The sequence below is a fragment of the Colletotrichum karsti genome (genome assembly GCF_011947395.1).
Source record: "Colletotrichum karsti strain CkLH20 chromosome Unknown Scaffold54, whole genome shotgun sequence".
Taxonomy (NCBI): Eukaryota; Fungi; Ascomycota; class Sordariomycetes; order Glomerellales; family Glomerellaceae; genus Colletotrichum; species Colletotrichum karsti.
Window position 1 is genome coordinate 194,339 of NW_024065954.1, and position 19,292 is coordinate 213,630.

Sequence of the window (19,292 nt, forward strand, 5' to 3'; positions counted from 1 at the left end):
AAACCGCCTCAGGCGACGACAATTGTTTGTTGAGGAATCCATGCACCTTCTTTTCGTTTAGTCGCGTCTTCATTTTCACTTCCTCAGAGCCAGTTCTTCTCCAACCCAATTGACTTCCACCCCGCATACCAAATCAGCCGACGACGCCCGCGCAACACCGTGACCCGCGTCTTTCACGTGCCTGGAATTCCGAATCTCGAACAGTCGGGTGGATCCAGATCTCGGCCTTCCCCTTGTCCCGGCAACTCTCGACGACCCGGAGTCTCTAACTCAAAGCGCGGCAAAACGACAAGAAACACAACCAAAATGTCACAGCATCCACATCCACATCCCAACCCCTCATCCTCCGCCTCCGATCCAACGACCCCGCTCGACCCTCCCTCCGCCCGCTCCGTCTGGATCGCCGACAACTGGATCTATCTTGTCGCCAGCACTGCTGTGGCTCAAGGCCTTCATTACCGACACATCGCTCGAAGCCGCAAACCGAACCCGAACTCGCTGAAGAATGCCCGCTTTTGGGCCCTAGCAAGCGGCGGATGGATGCTCTCGTACCTCGGCATCAGCACCCTCGTCGCCGTCGCCCAGGCCCGCGTTAACCACTACCGCGACCCCGATAACCGCCCCCAGTATCGCAATCCTTGATCCAGCACCGAGAACGTTCTTCGCTATTGAGCAAGGAATCACCCAACCAAACACACCATGTCTGCCGATTTCTGGGCCGGCTACATCAGCGGTGCCGTCGGCATCATCATCGGCAACCCACTCGACCTCCTCAAAGTCCGCCTACAAGCCCCGCCGAGCGCTCCTCCTCCCGGTCAAATCCCCGCCGCCGCAGCGACCTCATACCTCCGTCACTTTGAGAATCCCGCCTCCCTGGTCACCGGTTCCGCCGCTCCCATTCTCGGCTATGGCGCTCTCAATGCCCTCCTCTTCGTCTCCTACAACCGTACCGAGGCTGCCCTCAACTCTGCCCTCGACGTCAAGTCCAGTCTCTGGACCACATGGATTGCAGGAGCCGTCGGTGGCCTGGCTACCTGGGCTGTCAGCACGCCCACCGAGCTGATCAAGTGCCGCGCACAACTCTCTTCCCCGCCAGCTTCCAGCTGGGCCATCACCAAGGACGTATGGCGTGCCGAGGGCATTAGGGGTCTATACTTCGGCGGTGTTGTCACCGCGTTACGGGACAGTATCGGTTATGGCTTCTACTTTTGGTCGTACGAGCTCAGCACGCGCTGGATGGGCGTAGGTACTGCCAGCGCCAATGGCGAAACAGACTTGCGCGAGGAGGCCGCCAAGGTTCTCCTCTGCGGTGGCCTTGCGGGCATCGTGACGTGGGCAAGCATCTTTCCACTCGACGTCATCAAAACGCGCGTGCAAACCCAAGCATTCGAGAAACCCGCGGAAGCCTCTCCGCTTCTAGAGGCTCAGAGGACAGAACCCACGAAGCGCGCCGGAGCCATGCAGATCGCCCGGGAAGCGTACCGCGAAGGCGGCATGAAAGTCTTCTTCCGAGGCTTAACAATCTGCAGCGTCAGGGCCTTCGTCGTCAACGCAGTCCAATGGGCTGTGTATGAATGGGCCATGTATGAGATGGGTGAGGGTCGAAGACGGCCTGCTGCTACCCTTGACGTCGGACAGCCTATGTGAGTATTGGCGTGATGGGATTTTAGACGTTTCCCGTCGTGTAACGCTCCCTGCGGAGACTTTTCCTGCACCTGTTACCTGTCAGTCGTTATGTCCCCGCAGCGTGACACCCGTCCTTTTATGCCCCGAGAAAGTGGCGAGATGTTTCCGAATACTCTCCGATGACATAGACGTGTGGTCTGCGGGATAAGACCATACTTAGTATAAAAAAGACTGATTTAGGAAACAAGAAGAGTAATAGAAAGCCCTGTTGAAAGACTCTGCCTGCACTCTTCCACAAAATAGGCTATATCTTCCACACACCCATCCGCAACCATGACTGCCGAAATTCAAGGCAAGACAAACTCTCTCGCGGAACTCAACCGCAAGTTTTGGGAGTATGTGATGCCGTCCGATCGTTGCCCCAGACGACTGACCAGAATACAGTACGAACGCCGACTCCATCTTCGAGCAAGACTGGCTCAAGATCTTCGCGGAGCAACTCACTCGCTTCCTCCGCACACAAGCACCGAATCTGGGCTTTCGCTCCCGGGACGCAGAAAACCCCGTCCGCTTGCTTGACTATGCTTGCGCCCGTGGCGGGGCCTCGTGGGTGAGTCGGAATCTGGCCGTGCCGAGCTCGTCCCTCAGCTAAACTCGAGGCATAGTCCCTGGCCCCCTTCGTCGACGAGATCCTCGGCATCGACATCGCTCCAGCAATGGCCGACCGCTTCAACAGTCACGCATCGCGTCTGGGATACACCGCATCTCAAGCTCATGCCGTCGCGGGAGATCTTACCACCGATGACTCTCTCGCAGCGCCAGCCTCCTTCGACGTCGTCATCATCTCCCTCGCCCTGCACCACCTCGACGACCCGCCCGCCATGTTGGGCCGCCTTGCTGAGCGACTGAAGCCCGGTGGTGTGCTTGTTGCTGTTGAAGGGATAGATACCGATGAGAAACCTGCTGGTGCGGTTGCTGAGTTGGCCGTCACGTATGCAGCTCATGGAGACATACATCATCGCGGGCACAGCCATGACCATGGTCATTCACATACTCACAAGAACATCGAGGGAGAAGTGCTGGAGACGACGAACCAGCACATTTACGATGAGGCAACTTTCAGAAAGTGGTTTGGAGATGCTAGGTGTGACGACAAGTTTGTGTATATTGTGAACGACGAAGTTAGTCATATCCCTGCGTCGGCGTCTAATGTTCCCGGAGGCTTGAACCGAAAGATGGTGATTGCGGCGGCGATGAAGCGGTAGGATTTCTAGCATAGAATCAAGAGTCGCCCAAGGGGGTTGCCTTGTTCTCCAGTTCGTGGTCATCAAAGACATGATGGGTTCGCGGGGATTTCTCTGAGATTAGATACACATATACAGCTGGCTACATGACGGATACTAGATATCACTTGATACAAATTTCCCGCCATTCGGCCTGTTCACTTACCGCTTCTCCATGCATAATGCCGTGCAGGTATGCCTCTCCTACCACTCGGTGAAAACCAGACGTCGGAAGCCCTCGAAGAGCCATGGGCGAAGGGCAACCTGCAACTATCCAAAGTGAGTCGCCTAGCTGTAATGACTGACACCCAAGCCCAAGATACCCCGTATCTGTCAAGAAGGGACGTCGGTCCCAGAGTGTTTCGAACGCGAGGTTGACGTATGCCTGGCATTGATGCCGAAACCCCTCAAACAGGCCCTCGGCCTCTTCCTGTTTGTCCATCTCCCGCAGCCTCTCGAGGTAGGACTCAATGACTTCACAGCTTGGGACCGTCTTGCTGACATCCGAATCTGCCAATCTCTGAATGCTTTGCAGACGGGTCATGTAATCAGCGGTATCTGTTCCTTTCTTCATGGCGCAGTAAACTTCCCACACGACGTGGTCTGAAATCCAGTGATGAAATGCTTTCTGCAGGCTGGTGGGAGCGGGGTGGTTAAAGGCGTCGCGGTCGACGATCAAGGTTCGCCAGAATGCCTCGACGCGGCATTGGTTGGTTGGCTTGTAGACTGGGTCGCATTGCAGTAAGAAGTCGGCCCATTGAGTAAAGCTTCCGTTGACGGCCAGTTCGGAGTACACCTCCCCGACCAGAGACACTGTCCCGACGCAGAACGCCTTGACGTGCAAGATGCTGTCATCCTCGACATGGAAGTTAGCCGGAGCGGCTCGGCAAGCATCGAAATATGCCTCGCTAGCTGGCCATCTCAAGGCTAGAAACGCAGACGGTCCGTTTGCTGCGAAATCAGGTACCCATGACGGGAGACCGAAAACCTCCTTGACCGCGTCGTCGGGAATAGCAGTCAGAAGAGTGAGATTCTGAGTTTCTTCCATGATGAACATGGCGGCGTCGGTGAAAACACTGACGGCGGTCGAGCATGCGCGATAATCCGGCTCCAACTCTGTTCTCTCGCGACCGCTAATGTCCAGCAGCAGATTGAGGATGCCCATGAGGCCAAAAACCTGGTCTCTGGGGTCGCTTGCGTCGACGCCGCATGTCAAACGGAGCATCAGGAAAAGCAAGGCACCGGCGCTTTTGTACCTGTTGCCTTGATTGTCGCTGACGCTGCCGGAAGTCCCGACGATGTGATCGAGCGTCATGCTGTCCCAGCCTGTAAGAATGTCGTGCCTGCACCTCTGAATTGCGACAATGCCTGATGAATTGCTGCCTACGTGAATGCCCTTGACGGACGGGTTGTTGTCGTACAGCATCTCGGAAAGCTGCTCGTACAGGCGACTGTCGTATAGGAAATCGGAGCAATACGCGACTGTCCTCCATGGGATTATTTCGTCGCCCCAGAGCACACAGGCGTCTTTGCTTAATGCCACTTCCTGCACAACCCAGACACGATTGAACCATTTCCTGTCGAAAAAGGCAATGAAGGCGTACCAGATGCACTCCGATATACCCGTCAGCCCGTACTTCATCAAGGCATCTTTATCGAAGGTGTTTTCTGACGTGTACTCGAAATTGGCGCGCGTGTTATCGGACATTGTTTTGATCAACCGGGAAACTTCGGCGGGATAATGCTCGTCGCTCACGGAGCCAAGCCAGATGTCGACGCGAGCGGCCAGCTTGTAGACATGGTCCATGATTCCCACTTGAATTCCTCGCTCTGCGGTATCGGACTGGTTGATGCAAATGGCATCGATCCAGTACAGATCGCACGAGTCGCGGGCTCTGATCCACCGTAGAGCATCGTTCAAGTTTGGGAAAATGTCGAATTCAAAGCCGTTGAGGAGGATTGTCACTGGAATGGGTTCTGGCGAGAACCTTGCTTCTGCGATGGGCGAACCCCAAGTGTAAGAGAGGGCATTGTATGCTGGGAGACTACTGAGGGGGTGCTCTTCGAGAAGAAGGCTCAGCCGATCGGTCGTTACACTCCCGCAGCCCAGAATGCGGACAAGACGAAGTCTGTCATTGCCAATGGGGTTGTCGTACTGAAATCTGGCACTGCAGGATGTCATGACCATGTCCCAAAGATCTATTGAGAAAGTGTCGCCAGTCCATTTTGCATGAACTTCATCAGCATTAAGAGGAGCTGCTTGGATATCACCGACAGAAAACAAGGTGCATCACGAGTTATGTGAGCCACGTATGACTCCCGAAGAAGCGTCAGCTGCATCTTTAGGACCATGACTAACGCAACGCCAGGCCTGGTTCTCACGTACCGCGCATCCTTCCGCCATTGATCGATCCCTAGAATCTTCGTGTGTGATACAGGGCACGACTCGATTGATAGTTCACTCATGAACGATGGAGTTGGTGCCGGATATTACATCGCGAGGGTAAAGAATGCGGTTTCGCTGTCGGCGATAAGCACAGGCGCGTCACTGCCTCCACTACCAGCGCGCGTTAGGTACGTACCTACGGCACCTTGAGTGGATGGGTGCCTACCTTAGCTCAGTCATGTGATCGCGTGTTTGAGTGGCGACGTGTTGAGCAACAGTTACAGCCAGCAATATAGTATATTAAATATATTAATTAATATATAACTAGCTAAAAGGGGCTAAGTTAGCCTAAGCACCTAAAAAAAGGAGGGTATATATACCTAATATAAATAAGCTATATTTAGGTAGGAATCTATAAGTAGATTTATTAAGTTAATACTTATATTAATTGAATAATATAAAGTTTAATATATCCCTTTAGATCTTATAATATTAATATTATAAATTCTAAATATATAAAATAGACCTTAATAGCTATATAAAATAAAATAATAACTCCCTATTATAGTAAATAATATTATATAATAATAATAAGATATCTTTATAGCTCTAATTACTTTTAAAACTCTTATTAAAGTTCTACCCTTATAAGGATAACTTAGAGTATTTAGCTTAATAGTTTAGCTAGCTATAAAGTTATTTATAGTTAACTATAAAGCTTAATAAGCTTCTTATTAATATTTTAGGTTTAAATTATAATATAGATATTAAAGTTAACTAAATTTATAGTTATTAAAGTATAATAACTTTATATTATTATAAAGTTAATAAGTTTTTTTATTACCTTATTAGCCTTTAAGTTTAAATATCTCTATTAATAATCTATAGTATTATTCTTAAAGCTAGGTATAATATTAAAAGTATTTTAATAGGTTTCTCTTTTATTATTTTATTATAATAAAGTTAGTAATATTAATATTAAGTTATAATTAAAAGGAATAATAGTATAAGTTAGTTAATAACTTAACTTATAAAATAAAATAAGATATTTAAATTTAAAATAATAATTTATTAAATAACTTAAAAAGAAAGCTATATTTATAAGTAGACTTCTAACTATTAAAAAGAGTAAATTAAAGTAATTTAAATAATATATTTTCTAACTATAAAAGTAGTAGAGTTACTAAGATATTTAATAATAAAGTTAACTAAAAAGAGTTAACTATTCTAGTAGTTAAACTTTTTAATAAGGCTAATATTATTTAGTAAAGCTAATATTATATTATTAGTTATTAGAGACTTAATATAGGTTATACTTAATTATATAATAAATTAACTTTATTTTTATATTAATATTACTTTTATAAAACTATTTATTACTATTTTATTTATTTTAACCTATTTATATATAATATAATATCTTTTAATCTCTTATTATAGCTATAAGTTATTAATATTAATATAGTATAACTTACTTATTATATAGGGTCTTTTAGTAATTAAAAGGTATAATATTTAAGTATTATTATAATATATTATAAACTTATTATTAAGGTATAGTTATAGTTAATTAATAAGTTATATAACTATAATATACTCTTTTAATACCTATAAAAGGGCTATAAGTTTAGCTTTAATATTTAAAGTTATAATAATCTATTATTTTAATAACTTCTAACTAATAGGTCTCTTAAATAATATTATTATATAGCTTTAAGTACTCTTATAAGTAATATTACTATTAATAAATAAAGCATTAGAGATATAGAAAAGTATACCCTTATTATTAATATTAAACTTAATTACTAAATATTAAGTTTACTAGAGATATATAAAATATTAATTAACTACTTTATAATAGTCCTTTAAAGGGTTTAAAAGGAACTCTAATAACTATAATAAAGTCTTTATAATATTAAGGTATATAATAATAATAGTATAATTAATTAAGCTAACTTTATATTAATATAATTTAATCTCTTTTAGTATAGCAACTATTTTATTAAGTATAAAGTTATTAATACTTATAGGTATTACTATCTCTTTATTATTATCTCTTTTAATTTTAAACTTATTATATATCTTCTTAATATAATTATTAAAATAGAGCTAAATCTTTTATTAGTAATAGTTATAAATAATTTAAATACCTAAAAATATATTAAGTTTACTTATCTTTATAATCTTATATACTTTTTTTAGTTTATTAATAATATATTATACCTTATTATAATCTCTCTTTTAGAAAAGAATTATAATATTATTAATAAATATAAAGATTAATATACTATAGCTTATAAATATATAATTATCCTTATTAAATAGTTTTATATTAAATAGTTAAAGAGTTATATTAATACTCTTTTACTAGAGATATAGTAATCTTCTAAGCCTATGTAATATATTATATAATATAAGATATTTACTTAGTTTATTAAAACTAAAGGAGAAATAAATATAAACTAATTTATTAAGTATTATATTTATAAATATATTTATAATATTAAGTTAAATTAATTTAAAGCTAAATTAAATAGCTATTACTATAATACTTTAAAATAAAGTTAATATAATATAAATATTAATATATAAGTTTTTAACCTATTAAGTAGCTATAAGTCTCCTCTTATATAAATATATATCTTAAACTTCTTTAGATATCTATATTTATTAAATTTATATATAAATACCTATTTAAATAGTAAAATATAATACTTTTTTTTAATATTATTAATTTAAGTTATTTTAAATATTTCTTTACTCTATATAGTTTTTTATTTAATATTTATTATTATTAGCTATTTACTCTAGAAATAGTATTATTTTACTTTTAAATAGTTATTTAGTACTATTAGTAAATCTCTATAATAAATCTTTTTAAGACTCTCTATAAATATATTTATTAAGTCTTTATATTTTATTATATCTATTAATAATAAAAAGTAAAATAGTTTATAAGATTACTCTTTAGTTTAATATCTTATAGAGGGTCTTATAGTATTCATAAGTTAATAATTAACTTAACTAATAGAAACTTCTTAATTATATAGCTAATTATTATAGTTACTTTTTAACTTACTTTTTACTCTTATTAAAGGTATTAATAAATATAAATATATATTTATAATTATATTTATATTTTTTAGAGGTATAAAAATATTTATTATTATTATAATTATTTTTAATTTTAAACTATTATAATACTCTTTAATCTCTATATTAAAGTTAGCTTTATTAACTTCTATAAGTATTATAGCTATTATCTCTATCTCTTTAAATAGAGTTAGCTCTATTAATACTAAATAGTAAAATAGAGTTAATAGTAACTTAGCTTATTAAACTTATTAGCTAAGTAGTTACTATAGAGAAGAAGGCACTTTAGCTTATTGAGTTAATTTAATACTTTAAAATAGCTCTTTTATATAAATATTTTTAGCTTTATTATTATTATTATTAGTATTATTATTATTATTATCTCTATCTTTAGAGTATTTAATAGGATTTATAGAGCTAATTAATATAGTAAATATAATAATATATATTAATTAGACTTTTATTTTAACTAATAATATATCTACTTATAGAGGGATTTATTAACTTTAATATAGAGAGCTATTTATATTAACTAAAAATAGAGTATTAAATTACTATAAGTATTCTAGCTTCTTATTAATTATTTAGAAAAAAGTAAATTAAGTTAATAGTAATAATAATACTATATTTATATCTCTTATTACCCCCTTAATTAGAATAATAATATTAGCTAATACTTTATAAAATAAGCTAAGATTTAGTAATTATTATTTTAAGTTAGTATTAACGTCCTACTATTTTTTAAGCTATTATTATTAAATTAGCGCCTTTAGGCACTATATTATAATTTAAACTATATATTTAACTTACTCTAGGTTTAGCTTAGCCTACTAACTATCTAATAGCTATTTAGCTATATAACTTATAGACTCTATATATAAGCCCTCCTACTTTAGCTACTAATTTATTACTTTATATCTTAACTTTCCCTATTATAATAATAATAATAATAATAATAAATTTTTTACTATATATCTAACGCTATCTAACGCTTTAATACTCTTCCTCTAAGCTACTCCTCTTAGCTATCTACTAGATAATTAGCCCTAAAGCTATTAGGCTAGTACCCTATTATACTATTATACTATTATATTATTAATATTAAGCTTTTTAAGAAAATTTAAGTATAACTTTTTACTTATTATTACTATTAATACTATTTAATAAAGCTATTATAATCCTATTACTTACTATTAGCTATATTTATAATACTCTAAATAGGCTTAACTTATAGATTCTTAACCTTAGGCTTTAGATCTCTAGCTATTTAGAGGAAGCCTATAAAGTATATATAGGTAGATAAATTAATATTAATCTATATAAATAGCTCTATTTTACCTTCTTTATTATCTAAATGCTCTAAAAAAGGTAAAATAAGTCTAAAAAGTAGTTTATAATTAAGGATAAATTCTATAAGAGTTCTCCTTTTAGATAAGGTTATTAAGTCTTTATATCTAGAGCCTAAGTCCTAGATCCTATACTTAATAATTAGGTTTATTATATTATTAAGCTTATTAGGAAATATACTACATAATATCTTAGAGAAAGGATTTAAATATAGTAATAAAAAAGAATTATAAGAAAATAAAGAATAAGCCTCTAGCCTAAGAGTTAGAATAATAGCTAGCTTTATAGGCCTACTTAATAATATAATAGAGATACTATTTTAGCTAAAGGACCTTAAAGGTATTATAAAAAGGGATTTATAACTAAAAAGTTTAATACCTTTATAATAGGTTTAAGCTATTATTATTACCTATTAGTAACTAAGCTTACTATCTACTCCCCCCCTACTTTTTCTATAGCTCTTATAAATAATATATATATTTAAAAACCTTAGTTAGGCTAAATATATTAATACTAATTTAATTATAAATTATATCTATTTATTTTATTAGGAGATAATATAGGCTAAAGTATTACTATTATAATAAATATATTATAGAACTTTATATTAAGAAACCGCTATAAAGCTTATTTAGAGCTAAGTACTAGTTTATCTTTATTATTAAATTAGCTAAATTAGGTTTATATAAAATAGCTTATTATTATTCTAAATAGATAAATTAAATAGTAATTCCTTATTAATTAGGTCTAGGTATAGTATTTTAAGCTATTTAAATTAAATCTAAAGTTCTTTTTAATATAATATATTTATATCTTTAGTATTAAGATTATATATAATATTCTTTTATTTATACTATATATTTATACTATACTATAAAAAGTTAGGTTATAAATAATATTAAATAAATAGAGGCTAAATAGGAGCCTAGCGGTATAATAAGTATATTAAGTTATTTAGTTAAGGCTTTTTTGCTAGGTATATATAGTATAGGGTATTATACTATTTTATAAGTTATTTATACTAAGTATTTACTTATTAGGTTGATTTATATAACTAAAGCTATATATAGCTTTAACTTAAGCGTATAGAACCTTAATTATATAAATATATAATATTCTTATTAAATATAACGTCCTAAATATAAAGAACTTTACTTAATAATAATATATAAATATAATATATATTTATACTATTATATCTATAGAGATATTTAATATATATATATATAGAAATATTTTATTTATATATTATTTATCTCTTTTATATATTATTATTAATAGATATACTTAGTATTTAAATCTTTTAAGATAAGTAACTTATAGCTTTTTAATATAATAATAAGTTATACTTAATTATTTATTTAACTATTTATTAATTAAGCTTTTTAAAGTCTTTTAGTTATAATATTAATAGCTAAGCTAATTAGCTATATAAATTACTACTCTTATAAGCTTTAGAGCTAAGGATTTAGGGAATCTTAATTAATATCTTAAGGCTTATATAATTATAAAAATATATTCTTTATACCTTTTAGTAGGGTTTTAAGTACCTATATAATTAGTAGAGTACTTAATAAGTTTACTTTTTATTATTATTTATATCTTAAATATATTATATAATATAGAGTTTTAATTAAAATATAGAATAAATATAAATATATTATATTATTATTTAAGAAAGGTTATAATATTTTAAACTACTTTAAAGCCCTCTTTATATATATAAAGGGGCTATTTCTAGATAAATCTAAACTATTAATTATATAAAAGTAATAAAACCTTTTCTCTATTATATAGATTACTTATTATAAAGAAGTTAATAGTTATATAACTACTTAGTGCTATTAGCTAGTAATTAAGAGTTCTCCTTAATACTTATTAAATTACTTTATTAATAGTATATACTTTATATTTATCTTTTATAATCCCTTTAAGTTTAATACCTATTATTATCTTTATAAGTTATTTAAACCTTTATATACTTAAATAGCTAAGTCCTTTATATCAAAGCTAAGCTTTTACCTTATTAATATATAATAATAATAAGGGCTTAAATTTTATATATAACTAGCTAGTTTTATCCTTTAATATATTAAAGTAGACTATATATAATAGAGATTTAATATTATTATAGTCTATATCTATATTAAATTTCTAGTATTTAAGAATATATTAGCTATAAATTAAAGGGGTTTTATATACTACTTTATTCTACTTATTTAAAAGTTTAAAGACTCTCTAAAAGAATAATAAACCCTTCTTTTTAAATTAGCTAAATAATAATAATATTATAAAATAAAATAGATAATATTATACTTTATAAATATATAAATAAGCCTTTAGGCACTATATTATAATTCAAACTATATATTTAACTTACTTTAGGTTTAGCCTAACCTACTAACTAACTAATAGCTATTTAGCTATATAACTTATAGACCTTATATATAAGCCCTTCTACTTTAGCTATTAGTTTATTACTTTATATCTTAACTTCTTTTATTATAATAATAATAATAATAATAATAAATTTTTTATTAAGATATATCTAACGCTTTAATATTCTTCTTTTAAGCTACTTCTCTTAGCTATCTACTAGATAATTAGCTCTAAAGCTATTAAATTAGTACCCTATTATACTATTATACTAGTATACTATTAATATTAAGCTTTTTAAAATTATTTATAGAAAACTCTTTACTTATTACTATTATTATTACTATTTAATAAAGCTATTATCTTATTACTTATTATTAACTATATTTATAATATATTATCTAAATAGGCTTAATTTATAGATTTTTAATTACTTTAGGCTTTAGATCTATAGCTATTTAGAGGAAACTTATAAGATACTTATAAATAAATAAATTAGCTTTAATCTATATAAATAGCTTTATTTTATAAACTTTTAAATTATTTAATTACCTTAGAAAATATAAGATAAGCTTTAGAAGCTATTTATAGTTAAAGATAAATTTTATAAGAGTTTTCTTTTTAGCTAAGGTCTTTAAGTCTTTATATCTAGAGCTTACGTTTTAAATACTATACTTAGTAGCTAAAGCTTTTATATTATTATACTTATTAAGAAGTATATTAAATAATATCTTATTAAATAATATCTTAGAGGAAGGATTTAAATATAGTAATAAAGAAGGAAAATAAGAAATAAGCCTCTAGCTTAAGATAATAGCTAGCTTTATAAGCCTACTTAATAATATAATAGAGATATTATTCTAACTAAAGGACCTGAAGGGTATTATAAAGAGGGATTTATAATAGAGATACTATTTTAGCTAAAGGACCTTAAGAGCATTATAAAGAGGGATTTATAACTAAAAAGTTTAATACCTTTATAATAAGTTTAAGTTATTATTATTACTTATTAATAATTAAGCTTATTATTTACTTCCCCCCCTACTTTTTCTATAGCTCTTATAAATAATATATATACCTAAAAACCTTAGTTAGGCTAAATATATTAATATTAATTTAATTATATATTATATCTATTTATTTTATTAAGAGATAGTATAAGTTAAAGTACTACTATTATAAGAAATATATTATAGAACCTTATATTAAGAAACTATTATAAAGCTTATTTAGAGCTAGGTATTAGTTTATCTTTAAATATATAAGTAATATATCTCTTTACCTCTTTAGTTTAGCTATACTTTTATTAATCTAATAGTAATAGCTATAGTCTCTCTACTATTAATAAGATTAACTTTAATATATATATAGTTTAAATCTTTTATATGGTTTATATTATTATATATATAAAAGTTTATACTATAGTTTATAATTATATTATTATAGAGGGTATTACTATTAATATAACTTAAAGTAGTAATATAAAAAGAGGAATTAAAATAGATTAACTTTATATTAATATAAAAGATAGTATAGAAAGATATTTATTTATCCTTTTAATCCTTAGATTAAAAGTATCAATAAGAGGGTTCTTAGCTTTTATTATAATCTCTTTAGTTATATAAATTTATACCTAACTTCTTATTCTTCTATATATTACTTATATTAGTATTTATATTATTAAGCTTCCTCTTAAGATAACTATAAAATAGTATTAATAACTACTTATATTTAGCTTTAATCTTTTTTTTATTATTAAGATTATTAAGATTATATACTTTAAGCTAAATTAATAGGTTTATATAGATATAATCTATAGCTTTTAGTTATTATATTATATTTAGAAACTATATATTTAACTAACTTTAGGTTTAGCCTAGCTAACTTAACTAATTAATAGCTATTTAGTTATATAACTATATATAAGCTCTAGCTTTCTATCTTAGCTACTATTTTATTACTTGATGCTTTAACTTCCCTTATTATAATAATAATAATAAATTCTTTTATTAAGATATCTCTAATACTTTAGATCTCTTTCTTAATATTACTCCTTTCTATTATTTACTAACTAATTAACTCTTTTAACTATATAGCTATTAAGCTAATATATTATTATTAATTAAACTTTTTAAAAGACTATTAGCTTACTTTTAGTATTTAAGACTATTATAGTTCTATTACTTACTATTGGTAATATTATTAATATATTATAATTTAGATCTATAATACTTATAACTTAACTTTAGGCTTAAGATCTTTAGCTATTTAGAGGAAACCTATAAGATACTTATAAATTAATAGATTACTATTAATATTTACAATAAATATTTTAATAATATTAAGATCTTTATTCTTAAGCCTATTAAGAGTAAATATAATAATACTTTTATCTTTAAGGTCTAGAGCTAATAATATAGTCTTATAAGTAAAGAGAGCTAAAGTAACTTTTATATTAAAGTCTAAGTTATTATATTTATAGCTATTAATACCCTAAATATTATAAATATATATTAATTCTTTAATATTATTATTATTAAGCTTATTATATAGTATATTAAATTAAATAATACTTATTTCAAAAAAAAGATTTAAATATAGTAATAAATAAAGAAAATAAAGAATAAGCTTTTAGTTTAAAATAGCTAGCTTTTTATACCTACTTAATAATATAATAGAGATACTTTATTAGCTACTCTTTTAGCTAAAGGATTATAAAGGTATTATAAAAAGGGACTTATAACTAAAAGGTTTAATATTATTATAATAGATTTAAGCTATTATTACTACTTATTAGTAATAAGGCTTATTACTCCCCTTTTTCTTATAGCTCTTATAAACTTATATATATCTAAAGACCTTAACTAGGTTAAGCTTATTAGTTAATATTAGTTTAACTTTTATTTATATCTATTTATTATATTAAGAGATAGTATAAGCTAAAGTACTAAAATTATATTAAAGAACTAAAAAACTTATATTAATAAACTACTATATAAAGCTCCCTTAAAGCTAGGTAATATTTCTATTTTATAGATATAATCTATAGTAAAGTAAAACTTATTAATATAAATAGGATATTTTAATATATTATTATTATCTTTCTCTATCCCTTTAAGTAAGAGTATAATTATTATATTTTTATTATCCCCTTATTAAATAGTATAATTAATACCTTTAGATATAATAAAAAGAGGTTTTAATACTATTAGCTAATTTAAATAAAATATATAAACTTATTATTAAAACTTATTAGCTACTTTTATATCTATAGATTTTTCTTTTATTACTATTTTAGTCAGCTCTATTTTATAGCTATCCTCTAAAAATAATATTAAGATATTATTAAAATATTTAAATAAGATACCTTTAATAGTATATAAAAACTCTAAGACTTATATAAATAGATCTATAAGTATTAAAACTTTAATAGATATTATATCTATTATAATCTCTTTATAAGTTAATAGCTATTAGTTTAGTTAAAACCTCTTAATAGAGTAGAAATAAGTTTAATATTATTAATAAATATATCTCTATTATATAAAGTTATTTAGTTTAATATTATTTTTAATCTCTTTTAATATAGTATAAATATTACTATACTTAAGGATCTTTTAATAATATAATAATAAAATAGATTTTATAATCTCTTTAGCTATAGCTTATATATTAACTTTATTATCTTTTTACTCTTAGAGAGTATCTTAATATTATATCTTTATAAGAGATATCTTATTATTAAAGTTAATATTAGCTATATTAAAATATTAAATTATAAGCTTTTTATTAATATTAATTATATTTAGATTAATATATCTCTTAACTTTATATAGTTTAGTAACTATTATAATTTAAATATATTATTTATTATAGTTACTAAGGCTTTATAGAGTTAATTTATTATTTATATTAATATTAAAACCTATATTAATTATTTAAATATAAAATTAATAAATTATTTTCTTATTTTAATTAAAAAAATACTTTAAAGTATCTATTTTAATAATATTTTATATTTATATTAAGATCTTAATAATTTTAAGATATATAAGAGATCTTTTTATTTTAATATAGAGCTTTTATTTATTTTAATATATAAAGTTACTAGTTATTTATTTAATATAAATAATATTAAATATAATAAGGAATATTTAAATAATCTTTATTATTCCTATTATTTTATACTATTTATAATTACTAATTATATTACTTAGCTAAATTAAATATTAAAGCTATAATAAGCTCTACTATATTAGATCTATTGATTAATAGCTTAAATAATATATTAAATAATATATATAATAAAAGTCTATTACTAGAAATTACTTAAGCTTATAACTATTAAGTAATAATTATAACTAGTAATATAGTATATTAAATATATTAATTAATATATAACTAGCTAAAATTAGCTAAGTTAGCCTAAATACCTAAAAAAAGGAGGGTATATATACCTAATATAAATAAGCTATATTTAGGTGGGAATCTATAAGTAGATTTATTAAGTTAATGCTTATACTGGTTAAGCGGTGTAGGGTCTGACACGACGCGGGTCTAGTCGCGCTTTCTTGAGATCAACAAGGTCAGGGCTCTTTCTTCCCCCCTCCATCCTCATCCGCCACTCTCCTCCTGCCCTTCAACAACCTATTGAGTCGTCGGAAGATTGCAACGCACTCTGCAGGTTGCACAGCCGCCAATCGTGGTTCAAAATGTATGAACTTCAGACGAACTCATCATCCAAACATCAATCACTAACTCTAGTCGCAGGACTGCCGACGTCGCCGCCACCCCGGGCGCCAACAAGGAGAACGTCCCGTCTAAGAGATATGGCACTCCCCAGTCTGCCGACAAACTTCACAAGCCGTTCAAGTGTCCCGGATCCGCAACGCGAACCGTATCGACCGATCGCCCTGCGCGAAAGAAGAGAAAGGTCGATTATAAGGGCGCGGATGGCGCAGTTGACGCGGATAAGCCATGGACCAATGCCGACAGACTCGCCCTCGCCAATCGAGACGCGAACAAATTCCCAGTCTTTCAGGTGAAGGATAAATCAACAATCTTCCGCAAGGCATTCTCGATACCTCTTATCAACAAAGACTCTGCCGCCTTCAATCCGAATCGTCCGCCACCAACCCTCGGTTTACGCACGGGTGCCGTTTTCATCGCGAAGCCGCTGCACGACCCCAGTGGCGAATTTTCGATTGTGCTCTATGATCCGACCGTGGACGACAAGCCAAAAGTGCCCGAGAAGAAGGAGGAGAAGAAAGAGGTCGAGGCCGAGAAGATTGATGCACCTCTTGTCCACAAGAGCTTGGCGGAGATTCTCGGGATCAAGAAGAAGGTTGAGGGAGAGCATCCCAGGGTTCCAGTTGTCATCGACCCGAGACTGGCCAAGGTACTAAGACCTCATCAAGTCGAAGGTGTCAAGTTCATGTACAGATGCGTCACTGGTATGATCGAGGAGAAAGCCAACGGCTGCATCATGGCAGATGAAATGGGTCTTGGCAAGACGCTCCAGTGCATCACGCTTCTGTGGACTCTTTTGAAGCAGTCACCGGATGCAGGAAAGCCTACTATTCAGAAGGCCATTGTCGCATGCCCATCCAGTTTGGTACGCAATTGGGCCAACGAGCTGGTGAAGTGGCTGGGAGCCGATGCCATCACCCCTTTTGCAATCGATGGCAAGGCCTCAAAGGAAGAGTTGACACGGCAGCTGCGCCAGTGGGCCATTGCCAGCGGCAGATCAGTCACACGACCGGTCATTATTGTCTCTTACGAGACCCTTCGCCTCAATGTCGAGGAGTTGAAGCACACCAAGATTGGCCTGATGCTCTGCGACGAGGGCCACAGACTCAAGAACGGCGACAGTCAGACATTTAGTGCTCTCAACAACCTCAATGTCACCCGGAGAGTGATTTTGTCCGGCACACCTATTCAGAACGATTTGTCCGAGTACTTTGCACTGATCAGTTTTGCCAACCCTGATCTTCTTGGCACCCGCCTAGAGTTTCGCAAGAGATTTGAGCTTCCCATCCTGCGAGGCCGAGATGCTGATGCGGGCGAGGCCGAGAGGAAGAAGGGCGATGAGTGCTTGTCTGAGCTACTTGGCATCGTCAACAAGTTCATCATTCGCCGCACCAACGATATTCTGTCCAAGTACCTCCCCGTCAAGTACGAGCATGTCGTATTCTGCAACCTGGCGCCCTTCCAACTCGACTTATACAACTACTTCATCAAGAGTCCGGACATTCAGGCTCTTCTCCGTGGCAAGGGGAGCCAGCCACTCAAGGCCATCAACATCCTCAAGAAGCTTTGCAACCATCCTGACCTGCTCAACCTCACAGATGATCTTCCGGGATCGGAAAGCTGCTTCCCCGAAGACTACGTCCCCAAAGATGCTCGCGGCCGTGACAGGGACATCAAGCCGTGGTACTCGGGCAAAATGCAGGTCCTTGATCGCATGCTGGCCCGCATTCGCCAGGACACAAATGACAAGATCGTGCTCATCAGCAATTACACACAAACTCTCGACCTGTTTGAGAAGCTGTGCCGTTCACGACAATATGGCTGTCTTCGCCTTGATGGTACCATGAACGTCAACAAGCGTCAAAAGCTCGTCGACAAGTTCAACAACCCCGATGGAGAAGAGTTCGTCTTTCTCCTGAGTTCCAAGGCCGGTGGTTGCGGTCTCAACCTCATCGGTGCCAACCGTCTGGTTCTCTTCGACCCCGACTGGAACCCCGCAGCCGACCAGCAGGCCCTTGCCCGTGTGTGGCGTGACGGACAAAAGAAGGACTGCTTTGTGTACCGCTTCATCGCTACTGGCACCATCGAGGAGAAAATCTTCCAACGTCAGTCTCACAAGCAATCGCTGTCTTCATGCGTCGTCGATTCTGCCGAGGACGTCGAGCGACACTTCTCATTGGACAGTCTGCGTGAGCTGTTCCAGTACAGACCCGGCACGAAGTCTGACACGCACGACACGTTCAAGTGCAAGCGGTGCAAGCCCGATGGCAGGCAATATATGAAGTCGGCTGCCATGCTGTACGGCGACACAAGCACGTGGAACCACTTTGTCAATGAAGGATTGAAACCGATTCAGGACTTGCTGCTTCGGCAGGAGTGTGGCGAGCCTGAGGTGTCGGCGGTTTTCCAGTACATTTCACATTAGACGGGTA

The 19,292-nt window shown here is 33.2% G+C and overlaps 5 protein-coding genes across 5 annotated transcripts; 4 read left to right on the forward strand and 1 right to left on the reverse strand.

The window, feature by feature from the left end:
- Positions 1-306: 306 nt before the first annotated feature.
- On the forward strand, positions 307-642 carry CkaCkLH20_12095 (uncharacterized protein; the record flags this gene model as incomplete). The annotated part of the gene is made up of 1 exon (XM_038894809.1): positions 307-642. The coding sequence occupies one exon, from the start codon at positions 307-309 to the stop codon at positions 640-642; it is 336 nt and encodes a 111-aa protein (XP_038739889.1).
- A 57-nt stretch (positions 643-699) lies between these two features.
- On the forward strand, positions 700-1,647 carry CkaCkLH20_12096 (mitochondrial carrier protein; the record flags this gene model as incomplete). The annotated part of the gene is made up of 1 exon (XM_038894810.1): positions 700-1,647. One exon carries the CDS (start codon positions 700-702, stop codon positions 1,645-1,647), a length of 948 nt encoding a protein of 315 aa, XP_038739890.1.
- A 312-nt stretch (positions 1,648-1,959) lies between these two features.
- Positions 1,960-2,891, forward strand: CkaCkLH20_12097 (uncharacterized protein; the record flags this gene model as incomplete). The annotated part of the gene is made up of 3 exons (XM_038894811.1): positions 1,960-2,021; positions 2,071-2,236; positions 2,292-2,891. The coding sequence occupies 3 exons, from the start codon at positions 1,960-1,962 to the stop codon at positions 2,889-2,891; spliced, it is 828 nt and encodes a 275-aa protein (XP_038739891.1).
- A 142-nt stretch (positions 2,892-3,033) lies between these two features.
- Positions 3,034-5,097, reverse strand: CkaCkLH20_12098 (uncharacterized protein; the record flags this gene model as incomplete). Its single annotated transcript, XM_038894812.1, has 1 exon — positions 3,034-5,097. One exon carries the CDS (start codon positions 5,095-5,097, stop codon positions 3,034-3,036), a length of 2,064 nt encoding a protein of 687 aa, XP_038739892.1.
- An 11,699-nt stretch (positions 5,098-16,796) lies between these two features.
- CkaCkLH20_12099 (uncharacterized protein) lies at positions 16,797-19,285 on the forward strand (the record flags this gene model as incomplete). Its single annotated transcript, XM_038894813.1, has 2 exons — positions 16,797-16,825; positions 16,882-19,285. The coding sequence occupies 2 exons, from the start codon at positions 16,797-16,799 to the stop codon at positions 19,283-19,285; spliced, it is 2,433 nt and encodes an 810-aa protein (XP_038739893.1).
- Between the last annotated feature and the right edge of the window lie 7 nt (positions 19,286-19,292).